The sequence below is a fragment of the Gorilla gorilla genome, chromosome 15, assembly GCF_029281585.2.
Source record: "Gorilla gorilla gorilla isolate KB3781 chromosome 15, NHGRI_mGorGor1-v2.1_pri, whole genome shotgun sequence".
Taxonomy (NCBI): Eukaryota; Metazoa; Chordata; class Mammalia; order Primates; family Hominidae; genus Gorilla; species Gorilla gorilla.
This window is the reverse complement of record NC_073239.2, coordinates 85778006-85803948: the sequence shown is the minus strand read 5'-3', so window position 1 is coordinate 85803948 and position 25943 is coordinate 85778006. Positions and strand designations below refer to the sequence as shown.

The 25943-nt window shown below is 51.9% G+C and overlaps 1 protein-coding gene and 1 pseudogene across 6 annotated transcripts in view; both read left to right on the top strand.

Annotated features, from left to right (window-relative positions):
- ACTN1 (actinin alpha 1) overlaps positions 1 to 25943 on the top strand; it is a 105425-nt gene that overhangs the window by 70825 nt on the left and 8657 nt on the right. For all 6 annotated transcript variants that reach the window (XM_004055343.5, XM_055362183.2, XM_004055344.5 and 3 more), the window contains exons 7-15: positions 3911 to 3992; positions 6082 to 6167; positions 14974 to 15066; positions 16439 to 16669; positions 18435 to 18582; positions 23131 to 23281; positions 23823 to 23931; positions 24398 to 24538; positions 25651 to 25833. In XM_004055343.5, coding sequence (XP_004055391.1) covers positions 3911 to 3992; positions 6082 to 6167; positions 14974 to 15066; positions 16439 to 16669; positions 18435 to 18582; positions 23131 to 23281; positions 23823 to 23931; positions 24398 to 24538; positions 25651 to 25833 — 1224 coding nt within the window. The remainder of the gene's footprint in view (positions 1 to 3910; positions 3993 to 6081; positions 6168 to 14973; positions 15067 to 16438; positions 16670 to 18434; positions 18583 to 23130; positions 23282 to 23822; positions 23932 to 24397; positions 24539 to 25650; positions 25834 to 25943) is intronic.
- Positions 18769 to 23124, top strand: LOC109023241 (non-histone chromosomal protein HMG-14-like; annotated as a pseudogene).

The following is a 25943-nucleotide window of genomic DNA, read 5'->3' as shown; positions in this document are numbered from 1 at the left end:
TGGACCCTCTGACCACACTTTCCAGGTTCCCTCTTGGTCCATCTTGGTGCCAAGAGGCCACATGGCATGGCCATCCAAGGAAAGACCCTTCCCACGCCCCGAGTTGGTGACCTGGAGTTGGGGTTGGAATGTCGCCTATCTGTGCTCAGATCTCTTGGCAAGGGAGGCTTCAAGGAGCAGCTGGACTTGTGTGTCTCTACTTCACCTTGATGCTGGAGAACACAGTGTTCAGTGTAGCTCTTGCCTTGCCTGGGCCTCCAGGAAGGGCGTCTTGCTTCTCAGTGGCCAGGAGAGGTTTAATATCGCTGGGGCAGGAGCTGCTGTGCAACTCATGGTGGTGGCAGGCCCTTTGTTTCGGGTGGGTGGATAGCAAGCTGCCAAAAAGGATCTTGGGGGAGGAAAGGAGCAGATGCCTACCCGCTTCCCTGCACCGTGCCCCACCCCACCCCCACCCCACCCCCACCCCACACACACTGCCCTGTCACCTGAAGCTTGAGGCTGAGGCCTCTGCCCACTGGAAGGGCCCATCTGCTGAAGGAGAGGAGCCACAGCAGGGGCCAGCCCTTCCCCAGCTAACCTCCTGGGAGAAGAGGATCCTTGGCCCACCTCGTCAGCTGCTTTGCAAGGAAAAAAAAAAAAGAGAGAACCTTCCTGTCCTGCTGGAAAGTTGTGTGGCCAAATCAAACGTGGCCAAGGGGGAATATTCTACAGGTGGCAGTTTTTTCTTTTGAAGGCATCACTACTTCCTATTCAGCTGATGGGCTTTGGTGACAGGTGTGCACCTATCTCTGTCCCTGCTTGGGTATGCTGGGGTGTCAGTGACCAGTTCATCCACAGCTGTTGGACATCCCCACTAAAGGGGTCTGTGCCGACTGTGGCTCTAGAGCCCCCTCCCTTATTCTGGAGGATTTGGAAGCACCAGCCATTTGGGAGGTGAAAGTCCAGGGGTTCTTTCTGATACCCAGTTAGCGCGCTCCCACGCACTATCCCTCTCTGTCTTTTTATTTATCTCTGCCAGTTTCTCCCTGTTTTGCTGTCTCTGCCTTTCCTTCTGTGTTTTTTTTTTTTGTTTGTTTTTTGAGACAGAGTTTCACTATTGTTGCCCAGGCTGGAGTGCAATGGCGTGATCTCCACTCACTGCAACCTCTGCCTCCTGGGTTCAGGCAATTCTCCTGCCTCAGCCTCCTCAGTAGCTGGGATTACAGGCGCACGCCAGCACGCCTGGCTAATTTTTGTATTTTTAGTGGAGACGGGATTTCACCATGTTGGTCAGGCTGGTCTTGAACTGCTGACCTCAGGTGATCCACCCGCCTTGGCCTCCCAAAGTGCTGGGATTACAGGCGTGACCCACCATGCCCAGCTTTTTTTTTTTTTTTTTTTTTAAAGAGAGTCTTGCTTTGTCGCCCAGGCTGGAGTGCAGTGGCGTGATCTTGGCTCACTGCAACCTCCGCCTCCCAGGTTCAAGCGATTCTCCTGCCTCAGCCTCCTGAGTAGCTGGGATTACAGGCACCCAGGCTAATTTTTGTATTTTTAGTAGAGACAGGATTTCACCATGTTGGCCAGGCTGGTCTGGAACTCCTGACCTCAGGTGATTCGCCCACCTTGGCCTCCCAAAGTGCTGGGATTACAGGCATGAGCCACCGTGCCCAGCCCCCCTTCTGTTTTTTAATTGTAATTTTTTTGTAGAGATGAAGTCTCACTATATTGCCCAGGCTGGTCTCGAACTTCTGGCCTCAGTGTGACCCTCCCGCCTCAGCCTCCCAAGTAGCTGGGATTACAGGAACAGCCACCACACCTGGCTTCCACTCCTTTTAATTCAGTATCATCATCAGTAAAATCCAGCCCAAATCCTAGCACACACCTGAGCCCAGTGAACCAGGAACACCCTTCCAGAGAACAAGGAGGTTGTGAGACCAACTGGTGCCGAAGAATAGGGACAGAGGGCTGAGGGGCTCCGACTGGGAAGTTCTTCCTTCCTGCAGCAGCCATGGGTGGGCATGGGGCCCTGGGGTCCCTGGGACTCACGTGGGGTGGGTGTGTGTATACCTGGACCTGAGCACTGGCAGCTGCTGCTCCAGGCCCTGGATGAGAATGACCTTGACTACTCGGCAGTGTTCATCCTCCTGGCTGCTGTTGGAGACTTTCCCAGAGGGGACCCCACCTTCTCTGTTTAGAGCAATTTCCTCCTGAAAACATCCTGGATGATGTATTTATCTTTTTGTTACCCTATACTTCTCCCTTTAGCAAACAGGGAAACTGAGTCCTGGGCCGACACAACCAGCTTGCTTTAGGTTAGTCTGGGGAACCAAGAATAGAGAAGGGCCCAGCCAGAAACTCTTCCACTAAGGTTTTTTATCCTCTGCATTAAAAACTTATAAAATAACTGTGGTACAATATACAAAACAAAATTTACCACTTTAACCATTTTTAAATACACTTACTGTTCAGGGATATTCCGTACACTCGCATTATTGTACAACTGTTCCTACCATCCATCTTCAGAACACTTTTCTTGCAAAACTGAAAGTCTGTACCCATTAAACGGTAGTTCCCCATTCTTTCCTGCCCCACCGGCCTCTGGCTGCTACCATTCTGCTTTCTGTCTGGGAACCTCCTAACAGTGAAGCCATATGGTGTTTGCCTTTTTTTTTTTTTTTTTTTTTGGAGACGAGGTCTTGCTCTGTTGCCCAGGCTGGAGTGCAGCAGCGTGATCTTGGCTCACTGCAACCTCTGCCTCCTGGGTTCAAGCAATTCTCCTGTCCCAGCCTCCCGAGTAGCTGGGACGTGCCACCGCACCCAGCTAATTTTTGTATTTTTAGCAGACACGGGGTGTCACCATGTTGGCCAGGCTAGTCATGAACTCCTGACCTCAAACAATCCATCCACCTCGGCCTCCCAAAGTACTGGGATTACACGCGTGAGCCACTGCACCTGGCCTGTGTCCTTTTGTGTCTGGCTTATTTCACTTAGCATAACATTCTAAGAGTTCATCCATGTTGCAGCCTGTGTCAGAAATTCCCTCTTGTTGAGGCTGAATAATATTCCATTGTATGTATCACCGCGTTTTGCTCATCCGTTCATCCATCAATGGGTATTTGGGTTGCTTCCACCTCTTGGCTACTGTGAATAATGCTGCTATGAACAATGGAGGTATAAAGATCTCTTTGAGAACCTGCTTTCAATTCTTTTGAGTATCTCCCCGCAAGTGGAATTGCAGGACCATGTAATCCCATGTTGAATTTTTTGAGGAACCACCATCCTATTCTCACAGCATTTGACATTCCACCTACGTTTATGTTGCATTCATCGCACAAGGATTACAGCTTCTCAACATCCTTGCCAAGCCCCGCTAAGTGTTCTTGCGACGGTAGCAGAAGCCAGAATAGTCCAAAGCTGTGGCTATTTAAAGGAGCCCCCAAATTTCATGAAATGTGAGCACCAGAGGGGCTCCTGCTCCGAATCTTGACTAGTCTAGAGTTTAGAGCTCCCTACCCCAACTCTTGAGTTATGGATGGAGAAGCTGAGGTCAGGTTACCTACCCACGAGTCCCACTGGTTGAGGGCAGAGCTGAAACCAGAAGCCAGGATGGATGGTGACTAGGCCAGTGCCCTACCCTTGGCAGGCGTTTCTTAGGAACTCCTTCCTACCCCCGACTCAGGCTGCAGACTACTTCGCCCCATTTTCCTGACAATCTGAAGCTTGAAGGGGGAAAGAGAATGCTTTAAACCTCCAACCAGTGAGCCCCAGTGGTGAGACCAGCCTTCCACATCTGGAGCTGTCCCCTGAGGATCGAGCTGGGGCTGGGAGAAAGTCGCTCTGCTCCCCAGTTTGGGTGGCCACCCAATTGGGAGTAGCCAGTGACTTGTGGTGGCTCTCACTTTATCATCCCTTCCTCCTTTTCTCCCTCTAGGATGATCCACTCACAAATCTGAATACGGCTTTTGACGTGGCAGAGAAGTACCTGGACATCCCCAAGATGCTGGATGCCGAAGGTGAAAGGCGCTTTCCTTCTGTGTCTCTTGACCATCCCCCACCTGCCACTCAGCGGCTAAGAAGGGGTGGACCCCAGCAGTCCCGGGCTGGACGGGAGGAGGCCTGGTCTTCTGGCACAGCATTTGAGGAGCATGGGGATCACACCCTCTTGGGGATTCTTCCATCGTTCCTTGAGCTTTGGAGAGAGAGGTGTTAGTTGATTCCGCAAAGGTCTTAGGGGCTGTTCTTGCATCGACTGCCTGAGGATGGTTCTTGTCTTTGCCTTGGAGTCAGGATAGCGGGTGCTGGGGTGTGGGGAAATGTGCCCTTGTTGTCCGGCACAGTTTGGGATGGGAAGTTTCCCTTGCTGAGAGGTGCACTGTCCTCACCCTCTGAGCCCTGGGTGGTCTCTGGACAGCTGAGCTTAGCATCTCCTCTATGCCCCAGCTCTGACTGGGGCTGGCTGGGCATGGTGTTTTTCTCATCTGTAACCCTGGCTTCCTTCTAGCATCTTCTGAGGAGGGTGCTAGAGAACTATGGCTTGGACTTTCTCAGTGGTGGAAGTGTCCAGTTCTGACCTGGCTGGGCAGATCCCAGCCAGAGGCAGTGGCTCCATGTTGGGTAGGGAAGGAAGGAGGGGGCCCAAGTTGAGTGTTGACTTTTCTGTTCCTCACCAAGGCCTCGGTGTCCCAGATGCTGCTAGCCAGGATGCCTGGATGGGGACAGGTTCAGGGTTTGACACTAGAACATCCTTACCAAAGATTGGGCCTGGGGCTGGAAACCCAGCTCTTCCTGGCTGCTGACCTTACCGTTGCCCCTCTCCCTGTGTAGAGCGTCTCGGATGGGGTGAGCAGGGGCTGTGGGGGGAAGGGAAGCATCTGGGAGCATAGGGGTCTGTGGGCTTATGAAGCCAGGGCTGGCAGCTCTAGGCTGGGGTCAGGCTGGGTCTTGTCCCACCTCTGCGCTTGCCCCTTGGGAGGAGCCTGACTCACCACAGCCCCTTACCTGTGTGCTCTCCTTGGCCCCGACTGCTCAGTGCTGAAGGGCTAGAAAGGGGTTATGGAGACAGGAAAAGACCACGGTGGGGTCCAGACTGTTCCCTGCCCCTCTGCCCTCCCAGTGGCTTTTTTTTTTTGAGACGGGGTCTCCCTGTGTCACCCAGGCTGGAGTGCTGTGGTGCGATCTTAGCTCACTGCAACCTCTGCCTCCTGGGTTCAAGCGATTCTCTTGCCTCAGCCTCCCGAGTAGCTGGGATTACAGGCACCCACCATCGGCTGATTTTTATATTTTTAGTAGAGACGGGGTTTCACCAAGTTGGCAAGGCTGGTCTCGAACTCCTGGCCTCAAGTGATCCACCTGCCTTGGCCTCCCAAAGCCACCAGTAGCTTTTAAAATTTCAAAATGTCATGAGGAAAATTTTCAAACACATAAAAACCCAGGCAAAAGCAGAAAGAATAGCACGATGACCTTTCCTATTTCCATCATCCAGATAGAATGGCTACTGAGGTCTTGCCACACTTTGTGTTTTTCTTGTTTTCTTTGTTGAAGTATCTTAAAGCAATTCTGAGATATCACATCATTTTACCACTGCATACTTCCGAATACATCCTTAAAAATAGAGTTATTTTCTTAGTCAATGATGAAGTTATCACATTTAGCAAACTGATAATTCCATGTGATACCCAGTTCATAATGAAATTTCCCTAACTACCTATGACATTTCTTTGAGGGTTGGTTTGTTTTAATCAGAATCCAAACAAGGTCCATACTGGCATTCGGTTGTGTTTCTGACAGCTTTTCCCATCTCTAGTACTTCTCTCCTCCCTTTGGCCCCTTTTATTCCTGCCATTGAACTTGCTGCAGAAATGGGGCCGCTGTCCTGTAGCAAGTTCCTTATCCTGGGTTTGTCCGCCTCCTTTGGGGCTCCATTTCACGTGTTCCTCTACTTACATTCCCATAAGCGCAAGTTGACGCCAGAGGCTGGTTAGATTCGGGCTCCACATTTTGGCAAGAAGACTTGGTGGTGCTGCGAGCTTCTTTCTGCCTCACGTCGGGGGTGTATGGTGTTCTCGGAACCAGCTGGCTTTAACTCCAGATTTTTCTTGACAGACATCGTTGGAACTGCCCGACCGGATGAGAAAGCCATCATGACTTACGTGTCTAGCTTCTACCACGCCTTCTCTGGAGCCCAGAAGGTACCCGGGGCCCCGTGCTCCTTCCATACCCAGCACACCTCCTGCTGGACCCCAAACCATGTCCTCCTGCCCGCCTCCACCTCTCCTGGTGACAGGTATCTGGATGGTCTGGTCTCTCGGACAGAGGCAGCCCCTAGTTCTGAAGTGGCGTGTTGTTCTTACCTGGCTCCTGTCCCACCCCACACCTCTCTCTCTCATCTTCTACTGTTAACAAGAAAATCGGGCAGCAGCTCACTTTCTGGGACCCAGATGACTGACTTAAGCAGGAAGGGCTGTGTGCATGAGGCAGCCGGGGTGGTTCTGGAAGGCTACTGAAAGGTGAACAGGAGCAGCCCTTCCATGCCCACGTCTGTTGAAGCCACTGGCTCGATAGAGCAGCTGGAGCTCCCTTAGAAGGGCAATGCTGAGAGACACCTCCAGTCTTCACTTACCCACTTGGCAAAGGCATCATCAAGCCCCACCTTTGTCCTGCTCATGGGCATGACTTAGCAGATCTGTCCTCAGCCCCCTTGGGCTCTAGTGCCTTCTCCTGTATCCTGCCTGGGACTCCCATGCGGCCGTGCTGCACTCTGTGTTCTCAGACATAAGCAGAACATCTGGGAGGAAGGGAGAGGGGGTGGGCAGCTGTGAGCCCCTTCAAGTGTCCTGGCGCAGTTTTGCTCCGGGAGGCCTGAGATTAAAGTTCAGTCGTGCAGGTTCTGCACCACACAGGGGTACCACGACTAAAGGGCACTGTCCATGCTGTGGACATTGAAGATTTGAACATTTTCATCACCAGGCTTAGGCAGCATACACCCCTCCCCCAGACCTCCCTGGTAGGCAGGACACCAGAAGAAGCACAGCATCACCATGACCACAGAACCTTCACGTCTCATGCAGATCTCCCGCCCTCCACATGGCATCTGAGTGACCGTTTTAAAATGCATGATGAGGCTGGGCTGGTGGCTCACGCCTGTAATCCCAGCACTTTGGGAGGCCAAGGCAGGCGGATCACTTGAGGCCAGGAGTTCGAGACCAGCCTGGCCAACATGGTGAAACCCCGTCTCTACTAAAAATACAAAAATTAGCCGGGTGTGATAGTGCCCTCCTGTAATCCCAGCTATTCAGGAGGCTGAGGCCAGAGAATCACTTGAACCCGAGAGGTGGAGGTTACAGTGAGCCAAGATTGTGCCACTGCACTCCAGCCTGGGTGACAGAGTCAGACTCTGTCTCAAAAAAAAAAAAAAACCAAAAAAAACCCCACAAAACAAAAAAATGCATGATGGGAGCCCCCGCCCTCTCCCACCTCTCCTGTGCCGTCCCTGCCTCAGACTCTGCTCACCTCCCACCCACTCCCTCCCCTTGCTGTTTCATTTTTTCTCTTTCTGCTCATTCCCTCCTTTTCTGTCTGTCCATCTGTCTTGTGTCCTCTTTCTGTCCACCATGGCTGTTTGGGTTTATTCTGTGCTGCTGCCGCTGCCTACTTTCTCCTCTCAACCTCTTCTCCTTCTCTGTGCAGATGTGTAGGCACGCTAAGGCTGGATGGGAAGGCCGTGTGACCTAATGTTTCATGTCACGGCCACGCCTTCTCGGGTGTGCAGAAGGTGAGCTCTCCCTCGGCCTCCTCCACTCTCCCCTCTTGCCCATCTCTTCCGTCCTCCCTGGACACTCCAGCAGCAGGCCCTGGGATGGAAGGAGGGACTAGAGAAGCCCCTCCTCCTGCAGGGGGACAGGACTCTGAACTTTGGCCAGGACACTTGAAGATGCCAGAGAACCGCAGCCTCTGAATGACCTCCTGTGTCTCTGTCCCTATGCCCTGGGCATAGCGGATACCACAAGCGAGAAAGAAGCTTGTGGTCTCAGCTTCTTCCCTGCACCCCGCATCAAGAGCCCTTATCCCAGGCAGCACAGCTCTTGGCAGTGCTTTCTATTTCCTTAAACATCCAGGACCTCTTCCCTCTCTCTCTCCCTCCTTCCTGCTTGAGCAAGGCCACCCTCGCAAATGTAGCCAGCAGCCAGAGCAGGGAGAACTCTTCCTGCCTTCTCCAGGGAGTCCAGACCAGAGCCCTGCCTGAGGCTTCTCAACCAGGCTGCCATGGACAGTTGTGCAGGTTGCAGACTACTCACAAGTGCCATGTGTGTGCAGTGGACAATGGAGATTTGAATATTGATTACTAAAGTGATCCTGCAGATGGCAGTGAAAATGTCTTCTAACAAAATCAGTTGGACATTTTCCCAGTAGAAGTGCCCTTGGGGAAGAGGTAAAAAATGATCCAGAGACACCATATGGGCTGGCAGCAGCCCTGTTCCCTGCCTGGTTGGGCACCCAAGACCCTCCGGAACTTCCTTCCAGGGCTCATTGGTGCGGGCCAGAGACAGGAGACCAGCCCCGTCTGGAGGCTGTTTCTCATAGGTATCCCCCCAGCCTGCCCAGCCCCTCTCAGCCCCTCCTCTGGCCTTCCTTCTGCTTCCTCTTTGTCCTTCCCACATCTCCTGCTGCTGTTCCTGTGCCCCTCCCCTGGCCCCTCGCGGCCAGGGTATGAGCAGCTTCTCTCCCTTGCCTTGGTTGGCCTCCTGGCCCAATAGCCACGGGTGTGCACCTGCCCGTGTCCGTGGTCAGGCTGAGCTCTCTGCTATGGTCTTTTCCCCTCTTCCCAAAGCTCCTTCCTCCTCTTCCAGTCTCTCCCCTTCTCCTTCAGGGGTCTGTCCCGGGCTTCATGCCCATTGGTGCTGGCCTTCCCTGTCTCTGAAGCCTTCTCTGTGTCCTGGCTGGTGACAAAGCTTGGAAGGGAGTGTGAGATGCGTGTGGGTGTAGTGGGTATGAAGTGGGTGTGTGGTGTGTATGGGTATGGGGGGTTCTGAGGAGTGTGTGGTTTGAGGTATGTGTGGTGTGGGGGATGTGATGGGTGAGATACGGGGTGTGTGTGAGGTGTCTGTGTATGGTATGGATGTGGTGGGTGTGAGGTGTGTATGGGGGGTGTGGAGTGTGGTGTGTGTATGGGGGGTGTGGTGTGGAAGGTGTGTGTCGGGGGGGTGTGGGGAATGTGGTGTGGAAGGGTGTAGTGTGTGAGGTGTGTGTGTATGAGGGGTGTATGGGGTGTGGGGACTGGTGTGTGTGGTGTGTAGGAGGTGTGAGGGGTGTGGTGCACTGTGGGTGTGAGGTGTAGGGTGTGAGGTATGTGTGTGGTGTGTGTGTGGTATGAGGTATGTGGTGTGTGTGTGGTGTGCTGTGGGTGTGAGGTGTGTGTGGTGTGCTGTGGGTGTGAGGTGTGTGTGGTGTGCTGTGGGTGTGAGGTGTGGCATGTTTGGTGTGTGTGTGTGAAGGGGAGTGCTGTGGGTATGTGTGGGGTGTGGTGTGGTGTGGAGGGGTATGGTGTGCTGTGGGTGTGAGGTGTGTGTGTGGTGTGTGAGGTGTGTGTGGTGTGAGGTGTGGCATGTTTGGTGTGTGTGTGTGAAGGGGAGTGCTGTGGGTATGTGTGGGGTGTGGTGTGTGGTGTGGAGGGGTATGGTGTGCTGTGGGTGTGAGGTGTGTGTGTGGTGTGTGAGGTGTGTGGTGTGTGTGGTGTGCTGTGGGTGTGAGGTGTAGGGTGTGTGTGGTGTGAGGTGTGGCGTGTGTGGTGTGTGTGTGTGGAGTGAAGGGGAGTGCTGTGGGTGTGGCGTGTGTGAGGGGTGGGTGGGGTGTGTGGGATGTGGATGGCGGGTGGGTGGGGTGTGTGGGATGTGGATGGCGTGTGGGTGACAGCCTGCTCCCCCTCCCAAATCTCATGCCACCTCCCCATGCCCCCTTCCCTTTCACTCATCCCTGTTGCAACCATTTCACGCTGCTTTTGTCCACACCTGAGGGCAAGGTCACAGCTGGGTTGGTGGTGGTGGTGGTCGTCCTCTCATGTCCTGGTCAGGGGTCTGACCCAGAGTTGCCCCCACCACTTCTAAGGTGACTGCTTTGAGCTGAGCAGGCAGGGGAGGGGAACCCTACCTCGCCTTGTGTGGTGGGGCTGATGGAGGAGAAGGACTCTTGCTGACTCACACACTCCTGTCTTGTCTGTCTCTGGGCTGGCACCGATGAGGAAAATCTTCCAAAACCCGTGCCCAGTGCCCTCCATCCTCTCCACTGTCTTTCTGTCGCCCAACCTTGTATGGTGGAATGAAAAGGCAACAGCGCCTAATGTGTGTGTGCACGTGTGGTGCACAGCTCGTGTGCCTGTACAGGCACGTGCTGTGTAATAAGTCTGTGTACTGATTTCCCTCATTAGATGAGGACCAACTGCTGTTTGACAGGTGGGTTTTGGTTCTAATTCTTTCTCTGCTTCCCTCTCCCCTCCTCTTCCCTTACAGGGACTTAGAATGGATGGAGAGCATTAAGATTTTGTTTATGTAGCTTGTGTTTTAGAGTTCATGGTCTGCTGTTTCTGAGAAAGAACACTTGAAGGCTTGGACTCGATCTGAGAGAAATTCATGAGCCATCTGGGAAAACCCTAAAAAAAGGAGCCGGCAGTGGCTGCGGTCTGACCAGTGCCCTGCTCTGCCCCAGATCTGAGCAGGGCAGGTGCAGTCACAGGACTGCCGGCCACCAAGGTTTTCTTGAGCAGCAGAAACTTGAACATGAGGTCTGTGGGGGGAAGGCTTAGCAGGGCCTTGGAAAGGGGCAGACAGTGTTGTGGAGGGAGGTGACCACAGCTTGTGCAAGAAGCTTCGGGGTATGCAGGCGGAGCCTGCGGTAGGAGAGGAAGCTGGCAAGGTGTGGGCTGCCTGAGGAAAGGGGCCAGTTTCCCTCTGCCTGGTCACCCACCCTGGCCCACTCACCGTGAGGAAGCTCGGATGCCTGGTCTGAGATCTCTGCTGATCTGGGGCTCTCTTAGCAGGAACCCTGGGCTTGGTGGCTGACTCAGGACAGAGGGAAAGACTGGGCAGTGGACAGCTGTGGGAAGAAGAAGAAAACAGGTCCAGCTAGATTTGGGAACATTTTGGCTAAAGATGACATAGATGAGATCCTCATGGCATTCATGTGAATCTGTGGGTTGTGGGTGGTGGAGCCACAGCACATCATCTGGCCACGTTTGGGTGTTTTGATGCCACCTTGAGGACAGTTCCTCTCTAGACTGTGCCTGTATCAGGCAATTGGATGCTGATTATTAGGGTAGCAGTTTGGCTTAGGATAGCTAAGTACTCCAGGGATAATAACAGTTCATATCTTTTAAAAAATAACTCTTGAATATACAACAAAGTGTATTATATGTTAAGTTGTATAGTAGCGCAGCTTAAAGTAGGTCATAAAAAAACATGAAAATTCAGGTTGGGCGCAGAGGCTCACACCTGTAATCCCAGCACTTTGGGAGTTGAGGCTGGTGGATCACCTGAGGTCAGGAATTTGAGACCAGCTTGGCCAACACCGTGAAACCCCATCTCTACTGAAAATACAGAAATTAGCCAGACACAGTGGCGCGTGCACCTGTAATCCCAGCTACTCGGGAGGCTGAGGCAGGAGGATGGCTTCAACCTTGGAGGCAGAGGTTGCAGTGAGCCGAGATTGTGCCATTGCACTCCAGCCTGGGTGACAGAGCAAGATTCTGTCTCAGAAAACAAAAAAACAAACAAAACAACCATGAAAATACAAACTAAGGGAAAGGAAACACAGATTTCTAGTAGTCTTCTCCTTTGGCACTTGGAAGCAACATTTTGCTCATTTCCAGAGAATATTTTCTGAAGCCATCAATTATCTGTTACATCTGTTACATTATCTCATGAAGCCATCAATTATCTGTGCATCTGTTACATTATCTCATGTCAGGGCACCTGGTTCTTCTTGCTGGGGCCAGAGCAGCCCATCTCCTCTTCAGGAATAGCCTGAAGCCAGGTCTCTCCCGGGGTTCTCTTCTAAAGTTGCTTCTGAAGCTGCTTCAGTTCCTGAGGTTCTCAGGGAAGGAATCTTTCCTTCCCTAGAACACATCTCTCCCTTGAACTTCTGTACTAAAGGGTTGTCTTTGAGATTCTTTATGTACTTGGTGGTTCTGGGTGCCTCTCTCCTAGATCCCTCAGAGTTCATGGGGTTCTTATAGCAGTGAGAGGAAAAAGCTAGAAAACCAGGAGTTTGCGGTGATGGGGAAGGCCTGTCACCCCCAGCGGCCTTTCCTTCTGCTCCCGGGATTATGTCCCGTGGGCCTAAGCCTGGCTTTCCCAGCTGACCTCATCTTACTTCTCAGGCTGAGGCTGGTGGGTGATGAAGCCGCCTTCATCAAGGGACCACTGTGGAAGCAGGTCCAACTCACCACCCAGTGGGCTTCTCTGTGGTGCATCCTGCCTGTAGGGGGAGTCAGGCTGCGAGAGAAAGGGAGAGGATGAGGTTCTGAGGATTCTGCCGTGGTTTTTTAAGAAAAATCAAATCTGGACTTCAGGAACCTGCTTCCTGAAGGTAATGTAGGAGCTGGGCTGTCTCTCAAGGGAACCCCGGTGGAGTCTGCAGGCTGGCCTGCCATACAGAAAGCGCTCTTGTGTCTCCCGTGGTACTTGAGTGTTATTTCTGAAGGCTGGTTCACTGGTTATAATGAATGGTATTCTCAGTCAGTCTCCTTCTGGAGAGGCCATCCTGGGAGCAGGTGGCTGAGACTCTGGCTTGGGAACGCGGTTGGATCTTTGTGGAAAGTCCCCAGGAGGCCCACCCGGAATCTCCCCCAGACTTCATCCAGAAGGGAGCCCTTTTGACCCTGACTCTGGAGTAGTCAGCAGGCTCTTGGGGATGGGCGAGGCTCTTGAGGTCCCACAGGACACATGTAAAATCCCACAAATGCAGACCTTAGTCCACCAGTTTGATAAATTGGCACACATCAGATTTTATGACCATTGAGCCGATAGATCAGGAGAGTAACAAGGTGAAGGTGTCTTTATCCATGAAAATCACAGCCGCAGTTGCTTCGTGCCAGTTATGAGTAGCTGCCAAGGAGTTTCAGCTTTTTGAGTGGCACATCTCTGGCATAGTCTGCCGGGGTGGCACATCCTCACAAAAACATCAGCCTGGAGGAGGACACGCGGGTCTCTCTGCAGCCCCCTGCCCCAGCCTTGAAGGGAAGTAGTCTGGGGCTTCCGGCAAGCTGCTCCCCAGTCAGCCCCATGAGGCTGCTGGCCTGGTTCCCATGGCCCCACTTGCTTTCTGGGGCTCCACGTCTCCTAGACAGGCTCCAGGAAAAGCATTTCCCTCTTCGTTGCTTCTTGGGATTCCCCGTGGGTGCTTGTTGGTTCTCGAGAGAGATGGCGATCAGTCAGGAGTTGTGGGTGAGAAGCAGTCATGGCATCTCCAGGACAGGGTTGAGTTGGGGTCAGGAGGTGAGGGCCTAAGGATGTGACTCCCTGTCTCAGTTTCTTGAGGCCCAGGACTCAAAGTCCCCACCTCAGGGGACTCTTAGACCACCCTCTGGCCATTCCCACCTTCTCCTTCTTGGTTCTCCCCAACCCACTCTGACACCTTGCTCTGCAGGCCGTGCCTCCCTTGACCTCCTTGACTGTGTTTCTGACAAGGCCTTTAGGATGATCTCATTCTGCCCCTTACCCCCTGTGCCACACACCCCAGCACAGTCATCCACAAAGCACATGATTTGGTGGGCGGATTCGAGAAGTTCTTCAAGGAAAAAACATTTCCGTCTTCCATCTTAGTCATTCCTTCCAATTCTAAGCACGTTCATTCTCAGGAAGCTCTTCCTTACGACCAGCCTCAGTTCATCTTGCTGCAGTTGAAACCTGTTTTGTCTTGTTCATCAACCAGTTGTGAGGTCCTGTCTTTCAACCTGTTAATCCAGGGATCATTTTTCATCTGCAGGGCACCCTTCTCCAGGGTCTCAGGATGCATGTCTGTCTTCTCACAGATATCAGCTTCTCCCACCCCCAGGCTGTCTTCCTTTCTACCCTCTGGCCCCCAAAAGGCTTTGAGTTCACTTCCCCCTTGGTGTAGGGTTGGAATGTATGCAAGAACACAGCTGAATTTTAAAACCACCTATTTGAAGTGGACTCAGGAATGCTGGGTCCCTGCTGGTGTTAGGGGTATAGTAGCCCCCACAGCTGCAGAAGGCGCTCTCCCACTAAGGTTTCTTAGTCTTTGCCTGGGATTGCCATTCAGTCCCCTTTCCTTCCCTTTGCTGCTGAGGCCATCTTGGGTCCCTGCTAGCCCAGCACGCAGCGCATGATGTGTGCTTAGCTGTCTGGAAGAGGCCTGTGCTGGGTTTGCTGGGCATTGAGCCCACACTTGGTTGATCCGGAAGTCTGGACTTGGGTGCAGTAGAATGTCCGTCAGTTTTTCTCTAAAGTGCTTCAGGCTTTGGGCCAAGAGCCTTGGGAGATTCTGCAGGGATCCCAAGAGGTCCCATGATTTCTCAGTCAGCACTTTATCCCAGGACTCCCGAATTTGAATTCCCACATCTCCAAGATCCTGGAAAATCCAGCCAGAGGTCCTAAGCCTTGCAGTTCCAGTGCCTCCACTTGGAATTCCAGGATGGGCATGAATTTTCTCACCTCTCCACCTGACCTGAGCATTTTGATTATATCAGTCATTGGATTAGTTTCTTCCCAACCTGCAGGTTGGGCCTTAAACTCAGGCTGTTCTCCAGGGGCCCAGTTCAGCCACCAAGACCTCTGTCCAGGCTCACTTGACCCATGGGACCTGGCCATGGGCTGGCAAGGAGGATGGTAAGGAGAGAGGAGGAATGTGACCTCACAGCCTTCTTAACTCCCTTCCAACCACAGGGAGCTGCAGGGATAGGAGGGGCTTTGTCAGCACAGGCGTGTACCAGGTGCCCCTGCTGCTGGGGCTGGCTGGTCGTGACTCTCTCTGTCTTGTTGCCAGGCGGAGACAGCAGCCAATCGCATCTGCAAGGTGTTGGCCGTCAACCAGGAGAACGAGCAGCTTATGGAAGACTACGAGAAGCTGGCCAGTGATGTGGGTACCCCCTGGGTTCACCTGGCCTGACTCTAGCAAGAGTCAGTCCCCTAGAACATGTACCTCCAAGTCTTTCCTTGGAGCATAGTCCCAGGCTTGTATAGTCTCTGATCCCAATACTGCTAGTCCAGGGCAGCCTGATCTCTGTTGTGGCTCTCCCAGAAAGTAGTGAGGTGGGGGCAGAGGCCAGTCCCTGAGTTATCATGAGCCTAGGATATCCCTTTGCCTCTCAGGGTCTTCTTGTTTTTTTCACTTGTCAAGTGAGAGTTGAGCCAGGGGATGTCAAAGCCTTTCCAGCCTAGTGTACTCTTAGTCTGTGAGTTTTGCTTCAGTGAGAAAAGGAGCACATCTGGTTCTAAGAGGGTGAGGGTAGGGTTTTTGGTAAATTAGTGCCGACTCAGGCTAGCATAACAGCTACCAAAAGTAGCGGCTGTCCCCTACTATTCAGGGAACAGGATGGCACAGTGCTGGGTTTCCTGTTCTGCCATTGGCTACATTTAGGTTAAGCCTCCTCTTCTTGAAAGAATTCAGCCCGTTGAGCTGCTCAGCCCAGCCTCTTGGTGGATCTGCTGCCCAGCATAGTAAGAACGCAGGTTCTGGAGCCCAAGCGCCTGGGTTTAAATTTCTGCCATTCCAGCCAGGTCACCTTGGCAAGTTACAGGACCTGGTAGGGCCTCGGTTGTCTCCTCTGTAACATGCAGGTGATCACAGCCCTTAGCTTCATAGTGTTCCTGTGGTGATTCAGATGAGTCCATGTGTGTGATGTGCCTGGCCCCCTGCAGGTGTTCAGTGTATTCCTATTGTCATGTGCACCCCTCCACCTTCTCCACCACCATCACCTTGGCCCAAGGAAAACAGTCCAGGCCGTGCCTGCTTGTGCTCCAGGCCAGCTCTCTGCCCAGAAGCCAGCCTCTTCCCTTTTAAGTCAGAGACCCACGTTCTAGATTCTTAGGAAGTCAGATGGCAAGAACTTCTGGAAATAGCTGTTAACCCCCTCCATGGTATAGATGAGGAAACTGAGGCCCAGCCAGTTAGAACCTGGTACTAAAACCCAGGTTTCCTTCCTGCCTTTTAGTTGCACTAACTTCACACCAGGTCTATGGGTCTTCCCTTAGCAAAGCAGGGAGGTTGAGTGACGTGACTGTGAGTCGATGTACCCTAGTAGCCAGGCTTCACGAAGCCTGTGGTTCTCAGAGGGAACACCCTGGAAGCTGACTTCATGGCCTGGGAATGTTGGTGGTTGGGAAGGAGTGTGCTATTAGGAGAGACCCCTTCCCCATGTGGGAGGGCTGTTGGGAGGAAAGGGAGGCTGGCCCTAGCACACTCCCTCCCCGCCTCCTCACCTCCTGCCCCCACCGCCTTCCCACCCCAGCTGTTGGAGTGGATCCGCCGCACAATCCCGTGGCTGGAGAACCGGGTGCCCGAGAACACCATGCATGCCATGCAACAGAAGCTGGAGGACTTCCGGGACTACCGGCGCCTGCACAAGCCGCCCAAGGTGCAGGAGAAGTGCCAGCTGGAGATCAACTTCAACACGCTGCAGACCAAGCTGCGGCTCAGCAACCGGCCTGCCTTCATGCCCTCTGAGGGCAGGATGGTCTCGGTGAGCACTGGGGGTGAGCCTGGGCCCCCAGACTGGACTGCCTCCACCTCTGAGCTGCTCCTAGTTGTGGTCCAATTCAGCTTTATGGGGGTGCGGATGGGCGTGTTTGCTTCTACCTACATACACTGCTCCAGAAGTCACTTCCCCCTTCCAGTTACCACCCAGGCTCAATCCCAAACTCGGCCATGTGGGGCAGCCCCCTCTGCCCAGACCATTCTGGGTCAGGCTTGCCCTTCCAGACCCCTGAGCATCTACTCCAGACCTCCCTCTCACAAAAAATCATCCCTATGAACACAATGCTTTTGACACCCTGAACCAAACAGGGCATAATTGAATCGCAGTAAAGTTGATTTCTACTTCCATGGAATCTTAAGTAGTTAAAAAATATTATTATTGAAGTAATAGTTTTGTGGGTTTTTTTGGGTAGTATATTTCAAAGATACAAATAAGCAAAATACAGAACATGGAAATTACTGAAAATCTTACTACCCAGTATCAACTTTAAAAAAAATGATTTTAATCTTTTTGGTTTTTTCATGTAAATATTTGAGGGAATCCTAAAGCATATGTATTTGAAATTAAACATTTTTCCCGGTTTTTGTACTCAAGTGTCCACTGACAGATAACTAAAGCCTGTTTTATATAATAAGCTGCTTTAAGAAAACCCCCAATCTTACATTATATTCTGACCAGCTTTCCATGTCATAAGATACTCTTCTTTTAGGTTATTTTTGTTATTCATCCCTCTTGACCCTGTCCCCACAACTTAGGGAAAAATTTCATAAGCCAGAGAAACACACAGAAGAAAATGTAAGAAATTTGCCATGACGGAGCTTTTTGTCCTTAAGTGAAAAGTAACAGGAGTGTCATGGGCACATGACAGGTCTAGAAGAGGAGGGTGAAAGGCAGACAGCATTGTGGGGAGATAGCAGCCCAGGGGGTCGTGGAGGGAGAATACATTGCAAGTGTGTATGCAGTTTGGAAAATTGCAGTCATTTCGGGGCTCCAAGGCTGAATCAGTAGCTTTTAGGTGGCCAGAGCCACTGCTAGCCTAAGGGTGCTCTATGAGAATTAGACAAAGTACCCTTTCTGGGGGACAGATGTAGCTTGGCCTGGGGACATGTGGGGAGGGTGGCTTGCAGGGTGCAGCCCCAGTGACTGTCCAGCTGGGCACTGTTGCACAAACTGGAGGCATGGCCCTGTCTGAAGGGGCGTGTGGGTTTGCACTCAGCATCTGTCCTCCCAGAATTCTGGCCGGCTCACCCAGGCCGGGGTCTCTGTAGGCTCCAGGTTATTGCCCAGAGGCCTGAGTCCATGCATGGATCCAGGACAGTGGGGAGGCTGGGCAGCTCCAGTGCCTGCTTGCCTCATTGCCCATTGTTGGTCTGTTTACCTGGGGGGCCCTTTGCCTTAGCACATGTGTGACCTCTGTGATTGGTTAGAGTCCTGTGGGAAACCAGTCCTAGTCAGGGAGAGTCTGGGGCCCTTTCCCCACAGGGCTCTATTCTCAAAGTCCCATAGCTGGGTGACCAATGTAGATGCAGGTCCCATGCCTTGCCCAGGAGGCCTGGCTCCTGGGAGCCCAGAAAATACCAGTGGGAGATGGGAGGTATGGTGGGGCAGCCTGGCTAGGGTGGATATGGGGCAGAGATAGGGAAGAGGCTCTTCCTGGAAGGCATGGGGCACCTTCAGGGGTCTAGGGGGCTAGGGGACCTGAAGCCTAGGCCCGAGCCAGACCCTGACCCTGTACCTCCCATCCCCACAGGACATCAACAATGCCTGGGGCTGCCTGGAGCAGGTGGAGAAGGGCTATGAGGAGTGGTTGCTGAATGAGATCCGGAGGCTGGAGCGACTGGACCACCTGGCAGAGAAGTTCCGGCAGAAGGCCTCCATCCACGAGGCCTGGACTGACGGTGAGGCCAGCCCAGCCTCCTGCCTCCCCCCAGGGCTTCACTTTCCTACTCTTCAGCCCAGCCAGCAGCCACTATGCTATTCTTTGCTTTTCATTTGTTTCATTTGGTCTCTTACTAGTTTCATGGCTTTAGGCAAGTTCATTAGCCTTCTGGTCGCCTCAGCTTCCTCATCTGTAAAGTGGGAATAATAATAGTACCAACCTCACAGGCTTGTAAGAATTGAATCAGTTAATACATAACGAAGTTCTGAGGAGAGTTCCTGCATAGTGCAGTGCTGTGTGAGTGTTCACTTTGCAGTCAAATCCTCTACCCCCTGAGTGTTCACTTTGTGTTTTAGTTTTATGGGGGGTTTTTTTGAGATGGAATTGTGTTCTTGTTGCCAGGATCGAGTGCAGTGGTGAAATCTCAGCTCACTGCAACCTCCACTTCGTGGGTTCAAGCGATTCTCCTGCCCTAGCCTCCCTAGTAGCTGGGACTACAGGTGCCTGCCACCATTCCCAGCTAATTTTTGTATTTTTAGTTTCACCATGTTGGTCAGGCTGGTTTTGAACTCCTGATCTCAGGTGATCCATCTGCTTCTGCCTCCTGAAGTGTTGGGATTACAGGCATGAGCCACTGTGCCCAGCCGTATAATGTCATCTTAAGGAATTATGTCTGCAAAGAGCCTGTTTCCAAATAAGGTTCTATCTTGAGGTTCTGGGTTGACATGAGTTTTATGGGGGACCCCATTCAACCTAATTCAGTCTCCTCATGGGTTGTTGTGAGGCTTAAATATTATAGTACATTGCATGCTTATGGTTTTCATCTGTTCAGTTCTTTTTCCTCTATTTCCTGGCCTCCAATTACAGTGAACCAGCCTTTGTCTTAGCACATGTGTGTCCCTGTTACTCCAACCTTGAGGCTCTTGGGGATGTGTCTGGTGTCTGCTTATTGGCAGCTAAGGTGAACTCTGAAGAGAGAGGATCATACCTAGGATAGTATTTTCCCCAGAACCTGGACCAGGGCTGGAGGTGGGGAACAGGCTGCCTATCTGCTGGGGCCCCTCCGGCCATTTCAGCTGGAGTCTGGGACAGACTTATTGGCCGGCGGAGCTCAATGCCCTAAGACTCCCCCATTCAGCCCTGTTTTGTACTCCTCAGATCTTAGGTTGGAGATGAGAAGGAAGAACCATACCCCAAGGCCATTTGGGAGTGGCTTGGCTTGGTGTAGGGCAGCGGTCCCCAGCCTTGTTGGTACCAGGGACCAGTTTCGTGGAAGACAGTTTTTCCACGGAGTGGGGAGGAGGCAGATGCTTTCAGGATGACTGTTCTACTTCAGATCATCAGGCATTAGATTCTCATAAGGAGCACACAACCTAGATCCCTCGCATGCGCAGTTCACAATAGGATTTGAGCTCCTGTGAGAATCCAGTGCCGCGCCTGACACAACAGGAGGCGGAGCTCAGGTGGTAATGCTCACCCACCTGCTGGCTCACCTCCTGCTGTTTAGCCCGGTTCCTAACAGGCCACGGACCGGTACCAGTCTATGGCCCAGGGGGTGGGGACCCCTGGTGTAGGGGATGGGAGTGTGCTTGACTGGCTAAGGGGGATTGGCTCTAGCTCCCCTTTGTAAGTACAAATGCTAGGCTTTGCACACAATGGTAAGAGGTTGCTGCCCCCACATCCACTGTGCGTGTATGGAGTTATTTATCCAGACGTGACGGGCAGAGTGGAGGAGGCATAGTGGGGATTGCACTGATTTATCACATGCTTCTGTCGGGTCCAGCTCACAGCCAAGGTACAGAGCAAAGATTGACCTCGTTGCCTTGCCAGCCACCAGCAGGGGCATGAGAAGTGCTGGCATGCTGGCACAGCCTCTGGGGAAAGCAGTTTGGCCACATGTATTCACTTCTACCAATTTTACTACACTCTAACCTGGGAATTCCATTTCTTGAGACTGTCTAAAGAATCCATCCTGGGCGTGAGGAGTGGCAGCGGCCAGGCAGCCCAGTTTGGCAAAGGCTGTCAGCATGCCGCGGCCCACAGACACCCGGCACGTGCCCTCTCTGCCGCCAGGATGCCCAAGGGGAAGGTCAGCTCTGCTGAAGGAGCCGCCAAGGAAAAGCCCAAGAGGAGGTAGGCGCAGTTGTCAGTTAAACCTCCTGCAAAAGTGGAAGCGAAGCCGAAAAAGGCAGCAGTGAAGGATAAATCTTCAGACAAAAAAGTGCAAACAAAAGGGAAAAAGGGAGCAAAGGGAAAACAGGCCGAAGTGGCTAACCAAGAAACTAAAGAAGATTTACCTGCAGAAAACGGGGAAATGAAAACTGAGGAGAGTCCAGCCTCTGATGAAGCAGGAGAGAAAGAAGCCAAGTCTGATTAATACCATATACCATGTCTTATCAGTGGTCCCTGTCTCCCTTCTTGTACAATCCAGAGGAATATTTTTATCAACTATTTTGTAAATGCAAGCTTTTTAGTAGCTCTAGAAACATTTTTAAGAAGGAGGGAATCCCACCTCATCCCATTTTTTAAGTGTAAATGCTTTTTTTTAAGAGGTGAAATCATTTGCTGATTGTTTATTTTTTGGTACAACCAGAAAATAGTGTGGGATATTGAATTATGGGAGGCTTTGACTGTCTCGGGTGTCAGCTTAACATTCCGTAGATGGGGGGTTAGTTTTTATATCCTATAATACAAAGCATATTAAATGGCAATATGGAGTCAGTCCTGCATTTAATATCTTGAACATTTTAAATTACTTCTGTTCCCATGTTGTTTTTTAGTAGAATTGTTTCCTAAAGAAAACCACTCTTTGATCATGGCTCTCCCTGTCAGAATTGTGCACTGTGTAACATCTTTGGTTGTGGTAGTCCTGTTTTCCTAATAACTTTGTCACTGTGCTGTGAAAGATTACAAATTTGAATATGTAGTGTACGTGCTATTCAGTTGTATGTAACAGCTGACCAACGTGAAAATACTGGTACTTGATAGCCTCTTAAGGAAAATTTGCTTCCCGATTTTAAGCTGGAAAGTCACTGGAATAACTTTAAAAAAGAATTACACTACATGGCTTTTTAGAATTTCATTACGTATGTTAAGAATTGTGTACAAATTGAAATGTCTGTACTGATCTTCAACCAATAAAATCTCAATTATTAAAATATCAAAAAAAAAAAATCCATCCTGAACATGGAGACATCCACACTAGGGCAAGCTGAGGGCCCAGCAACCCACAGTAGGGCAGTGAAGGGTTAGGGGAGTGGACGTGCAGCCTTTCTGCAGACGTCTACATGAGAAGACTATGGAGCCAGGGCAGAAATTCCAATAATGTGCCGCCAATTTTTTTTTTTTTTTGAAACGGAGTCTCGCTCTGTCACCAGGCTGGAGTGCAGTGGCATGATCTTGGCTCACTGCAACCTCTGACTCCCTGGTTCAAGCGATTCTCCTGCCTCAGCCTCCCAAGTAGCTGGGATTACAGGCATGCGCCACCACGCCCAGCTAATTTTTGTATTTTTAGTAGACATGGGGTTTCACCATGTTGGCCAGGATGGTCTCGATCTCCTGATGACCTCGTGGTCTGCCCGCCTCGGCCTCCCAAAGTGCTGGGATTACAGGCGTGAGCCACCGTGCCCAGCCCATGTGCTGCTAAATATTTTAAAAGCAGGAAACATAATTTATATATGCCCACAGAATATCCACATAAGGAAAGACTGAATAGGAGTGGATAAGTAGGCTTACCTGTAATTTTTTTCCTAAGCTTTATATATTACCATTCTGTTTTAAAGAAGAAAGAGTAGGGGGAAGGAAAGAAATGCCACCTGGGGCCACAATCTTGGCTCCCAGCCCAGCCTTATTTATTGAGATGGGCTGAGCATCCCAGCAGCAGAGGGTTGGGTATGTGAGTGAGGGAGGCCGGGCCAGCCCCCATCCTGTGCCTGTCAACTTCACAAGGCAGCTGGTGAGCGTCGTCTAACAATGGCCCTGGGAGGTCATTTCTTGTTCCTGCTTTCCTCCTGTGGAAACAAATTTAAGAAACGCAAGACCTGCTCATGCCCTGTAGATAGAGGGCAGCGTGTCTGAGGGTCAGAGAAGGCGCTAGCCACTGTCGGGTTCTGTGCAGAGTGCACTGGACACGCTGACCGAGGGAAGGGGCCTCTGCAGGGCTGCTGGCAGCCAGTGACGGTAACTGGGGACATTCTAAAGGCAGGGTACCCCTGAGGTGCTTGAGTTGTTTTTTCCTGGTTATACCAGAGGGTGTGGATGGCTGTGTTTCCCGCTGTGTGTATAGCGTCATGCCCTATGCATTCCCACAGACTCCTGCATAGCCTTCCTACGTAGACACTTTCATGGCCTTGGAAGTGCTCTGAGGAGAGTGCTTTTCCCCGTTGCGCCCGTTGGTGGATGTTCTAGTTGCACATCTGCTTTTGCACCCTGCAGATCCCTGCACAGTGGGCACCTCCTTGAGAAGCACCCCCAGAAGTGGAGCTCCTGGGGCCCTGAGGGGTGGGCGGTTGGGACCAAGGAGATGCTTCTCACTCCTGCTCAGCCATGTGGCCCTCTCTCAACCCAGGCAAAGAGACCATGCTGCGACAGAAGGACTATGAGACCGCCACCCTCTCGGAGATCAAGGCCCTGCTCAAGAAGCATGAGGCCTTCGAGAGTGACCTGGCTGCCCACCAGGACCGTGTGGAGCAGATTGCCGCCATCGCACAGGAGCTCAAGTAGGTGGCCCCAGACACCCCTAGTCTGTGGTGAGGGGCTGAGGCTGGGCTTTCTCAGCTGCTGGGGGAGGTGGGGGTGTGGCCGTGGAAGATGGGGAGGGTAGGTACAGGTGGGTGCCCAGGTGGGGAGGGAGTCAATGCAGGAGACAAATATCTCTCCTGGTGGGGAAGGAGCCCGGGACCACTGCCATCCTGTTAAAGGCCACCAGTTCTCTCCTGTAGCTAGTACAGGAGCAGAGGGTGACCAAGACTTGGTTCTGAGCTTTCTCGTTGGGCCTCGAGGGCTCCCTGCCATTGGCCATTGAGGGGAAGGCTGGTGTCACCTCCAGCCATGACTGGGAAAGGGGTCTTCTTTGGTCTCCTCTCTGCCAGTCTCCTGAAAGAGGGGAGGGGTGGAAGGAGTACCTGGAAGGTCTCTTGAAGGGAGCGCCCCTGGCTCTTCCCAGCACCACCAGCCACCCCACTGACAGCCTCAGGGAGAGGGAGATGGGCCATGAAATTAACCTGGGTCCCCCGACTCCCTTGTCTCTTCCCTCCCCAGTGAGCTGGACTATTATGACTCACCCAGTGTCAACGCCCGTTGCCAAAAGATCTGTGACCAGTGGGACAATCTGGGGGCCCTAACTCAGAAGCGAAGGGAAGCTCTGGAGGTGAGGGGTCCCAGAGGGAGATCTAGGCCCATATCTGGCAGCCCTGTGGTGCCCCTTCCTGCTTCTTGACTCTCTTTGCTTTGGGCTAAAAGACTCTATGGGTTCCCCAGATCTCCCCCAACCCTGGCCTAAATGTGGAAGATTCACTTTGGCACAGGATTTGGACTTTGCCCTCATGGCGATGCCTCCTCTCTTGCCCTCACGTGTCTCATCCTCCCAGTTTAGTGTGCTTTACAGCCCAACCCCAGCCATTTGAGAACCCTCCTATTCTACACACCAGACTCTGGGACCCAGGCCAGGTGACTGTGATGTGAGATGGTTCATACACCTGGCAGGAAGAGCTTGTTCTTTCTACCTGATTAAGTCAGTGCTTCTAGACCTGGGGCTCACCAGGAGGATCTTGATAGGAGTGGGGGATGATTCTGGACATCACTGTACTAACCCTTACCCTATTTGGCACTCCCAGCGGACCGAGAAACTGCTGGAGACCATTGACCAGCTGTACTTGGAGTATGCCAAGCGGGCTGCACCCTTCAACAACTGGATGGAGGGGGCCATGGAGGACCTGCAGGACACCTTCATTGTGCACACCATTGAGGAGATCCAGGTGAGCTCCACCTCCACTCCCCAGAGGCTGGCTCCCCTGGGGCCCCTGGCCCATGCTCTGTGGGTCACTTTTGCGGGACTGCCCCTGAGGAAGAGCATCCTAAGGATTTTATAGACCTAGAACCTTTGCATTTGACTTATTTTGACAAGATAATATATGTGCATGGTCTAAAATTAAAAAAAATTAAAAAGGTTTATGATAGGGTCTCCCTCTGACTCCTTATCCTCCAGCCCCTAGTTCTCTCCCCAAAGGTAAGAATTTGACTACGGTCTCTGCACACAAGCAAATATGTTTGTTTCCATGCTTTGTACCCTTTTTGTATAAAACAAAAAGTACCTTTTATTATATACCATATTCTGAACCTTGATTTTTATTTATTTTATTTTTTTAGAGACAAGGTCTCACTCTGCCACCCAGGCTGGAGTGCAGTGGTGGGATCATAGCTCACTACAGCCTCCAACTCCTGGGCTTAAGCAATCCTCCTGCTGCAGCCTCCCTAGTAGCTGGGACTACAGGCTCACATCACCATGCCTGGCTAATTTTTTAATTTTTATTTTTGTGGAAGTGGGGTTTTTTCTTTGTTGCTCAGGCTGGTTTTGAACTCCTGGCTTCAAGAGATCCTCCCATTTCAGCCTTCCAAAGTGCTGGGATTACAGGCATGAGTCACTGTGCTCAGCCATGAACGTTGATTTTTAATGTAACGTTTATTTGGAGCTCATTTCACATCAATTAGCAGCTTCCTCAATCTTTCATGCAGTTGCAGAGTACTGGATTTAAAAGGTTTTGCCTGGAGCTAAGGAAGCTCATGTTGTGGGAGGTCATCTGGGTAGTGAGCCTCTGGAGCAGCCCTTCTCCCTGACCAGTGAGGTGGTGAACACACCAGAGAGGTTGCTGCTAATTTGACCAGCCCTAAGGATGAAGCTGTTGCTTTTGATGGCTGTGGCTTCACCTTCCTGTGGCCATACCTGCCATCCCGGTTCTCAGCCACAAGAATCTTTGAATTGATGCCTCCTGGTCTCCCAGCTGGTGTGGAACTCAACCTCCATGGCCCTTCCACTCACTTCTAGCCCTCCCTTTGTTCCTCTTGCCCACATATTCCCATCTCTGTCCAGGGACTGACCACAGCCCATGAGCAGTTCAAGGCCACCCTCCCTGATGCTGACAAGGAGCGCCTGGCCATCCTGGGCATCCACAATGAGGTGTCCAAGATTGTCCAGACCTACCACGTCAATATGGCGGGCACCAACCCCTACACAACCATCACGCCTCAGGAGATCAATGGCAAATGGGACCACGTGAGTTGAAGGGCATGGGCCGAGCCATCGTAAGTTTCATAAAGGCAGGGATTTTTGTCCATTTTAATTGATTTTTGTCAATTTCATTTAAAATTGTCATATAGTAAACA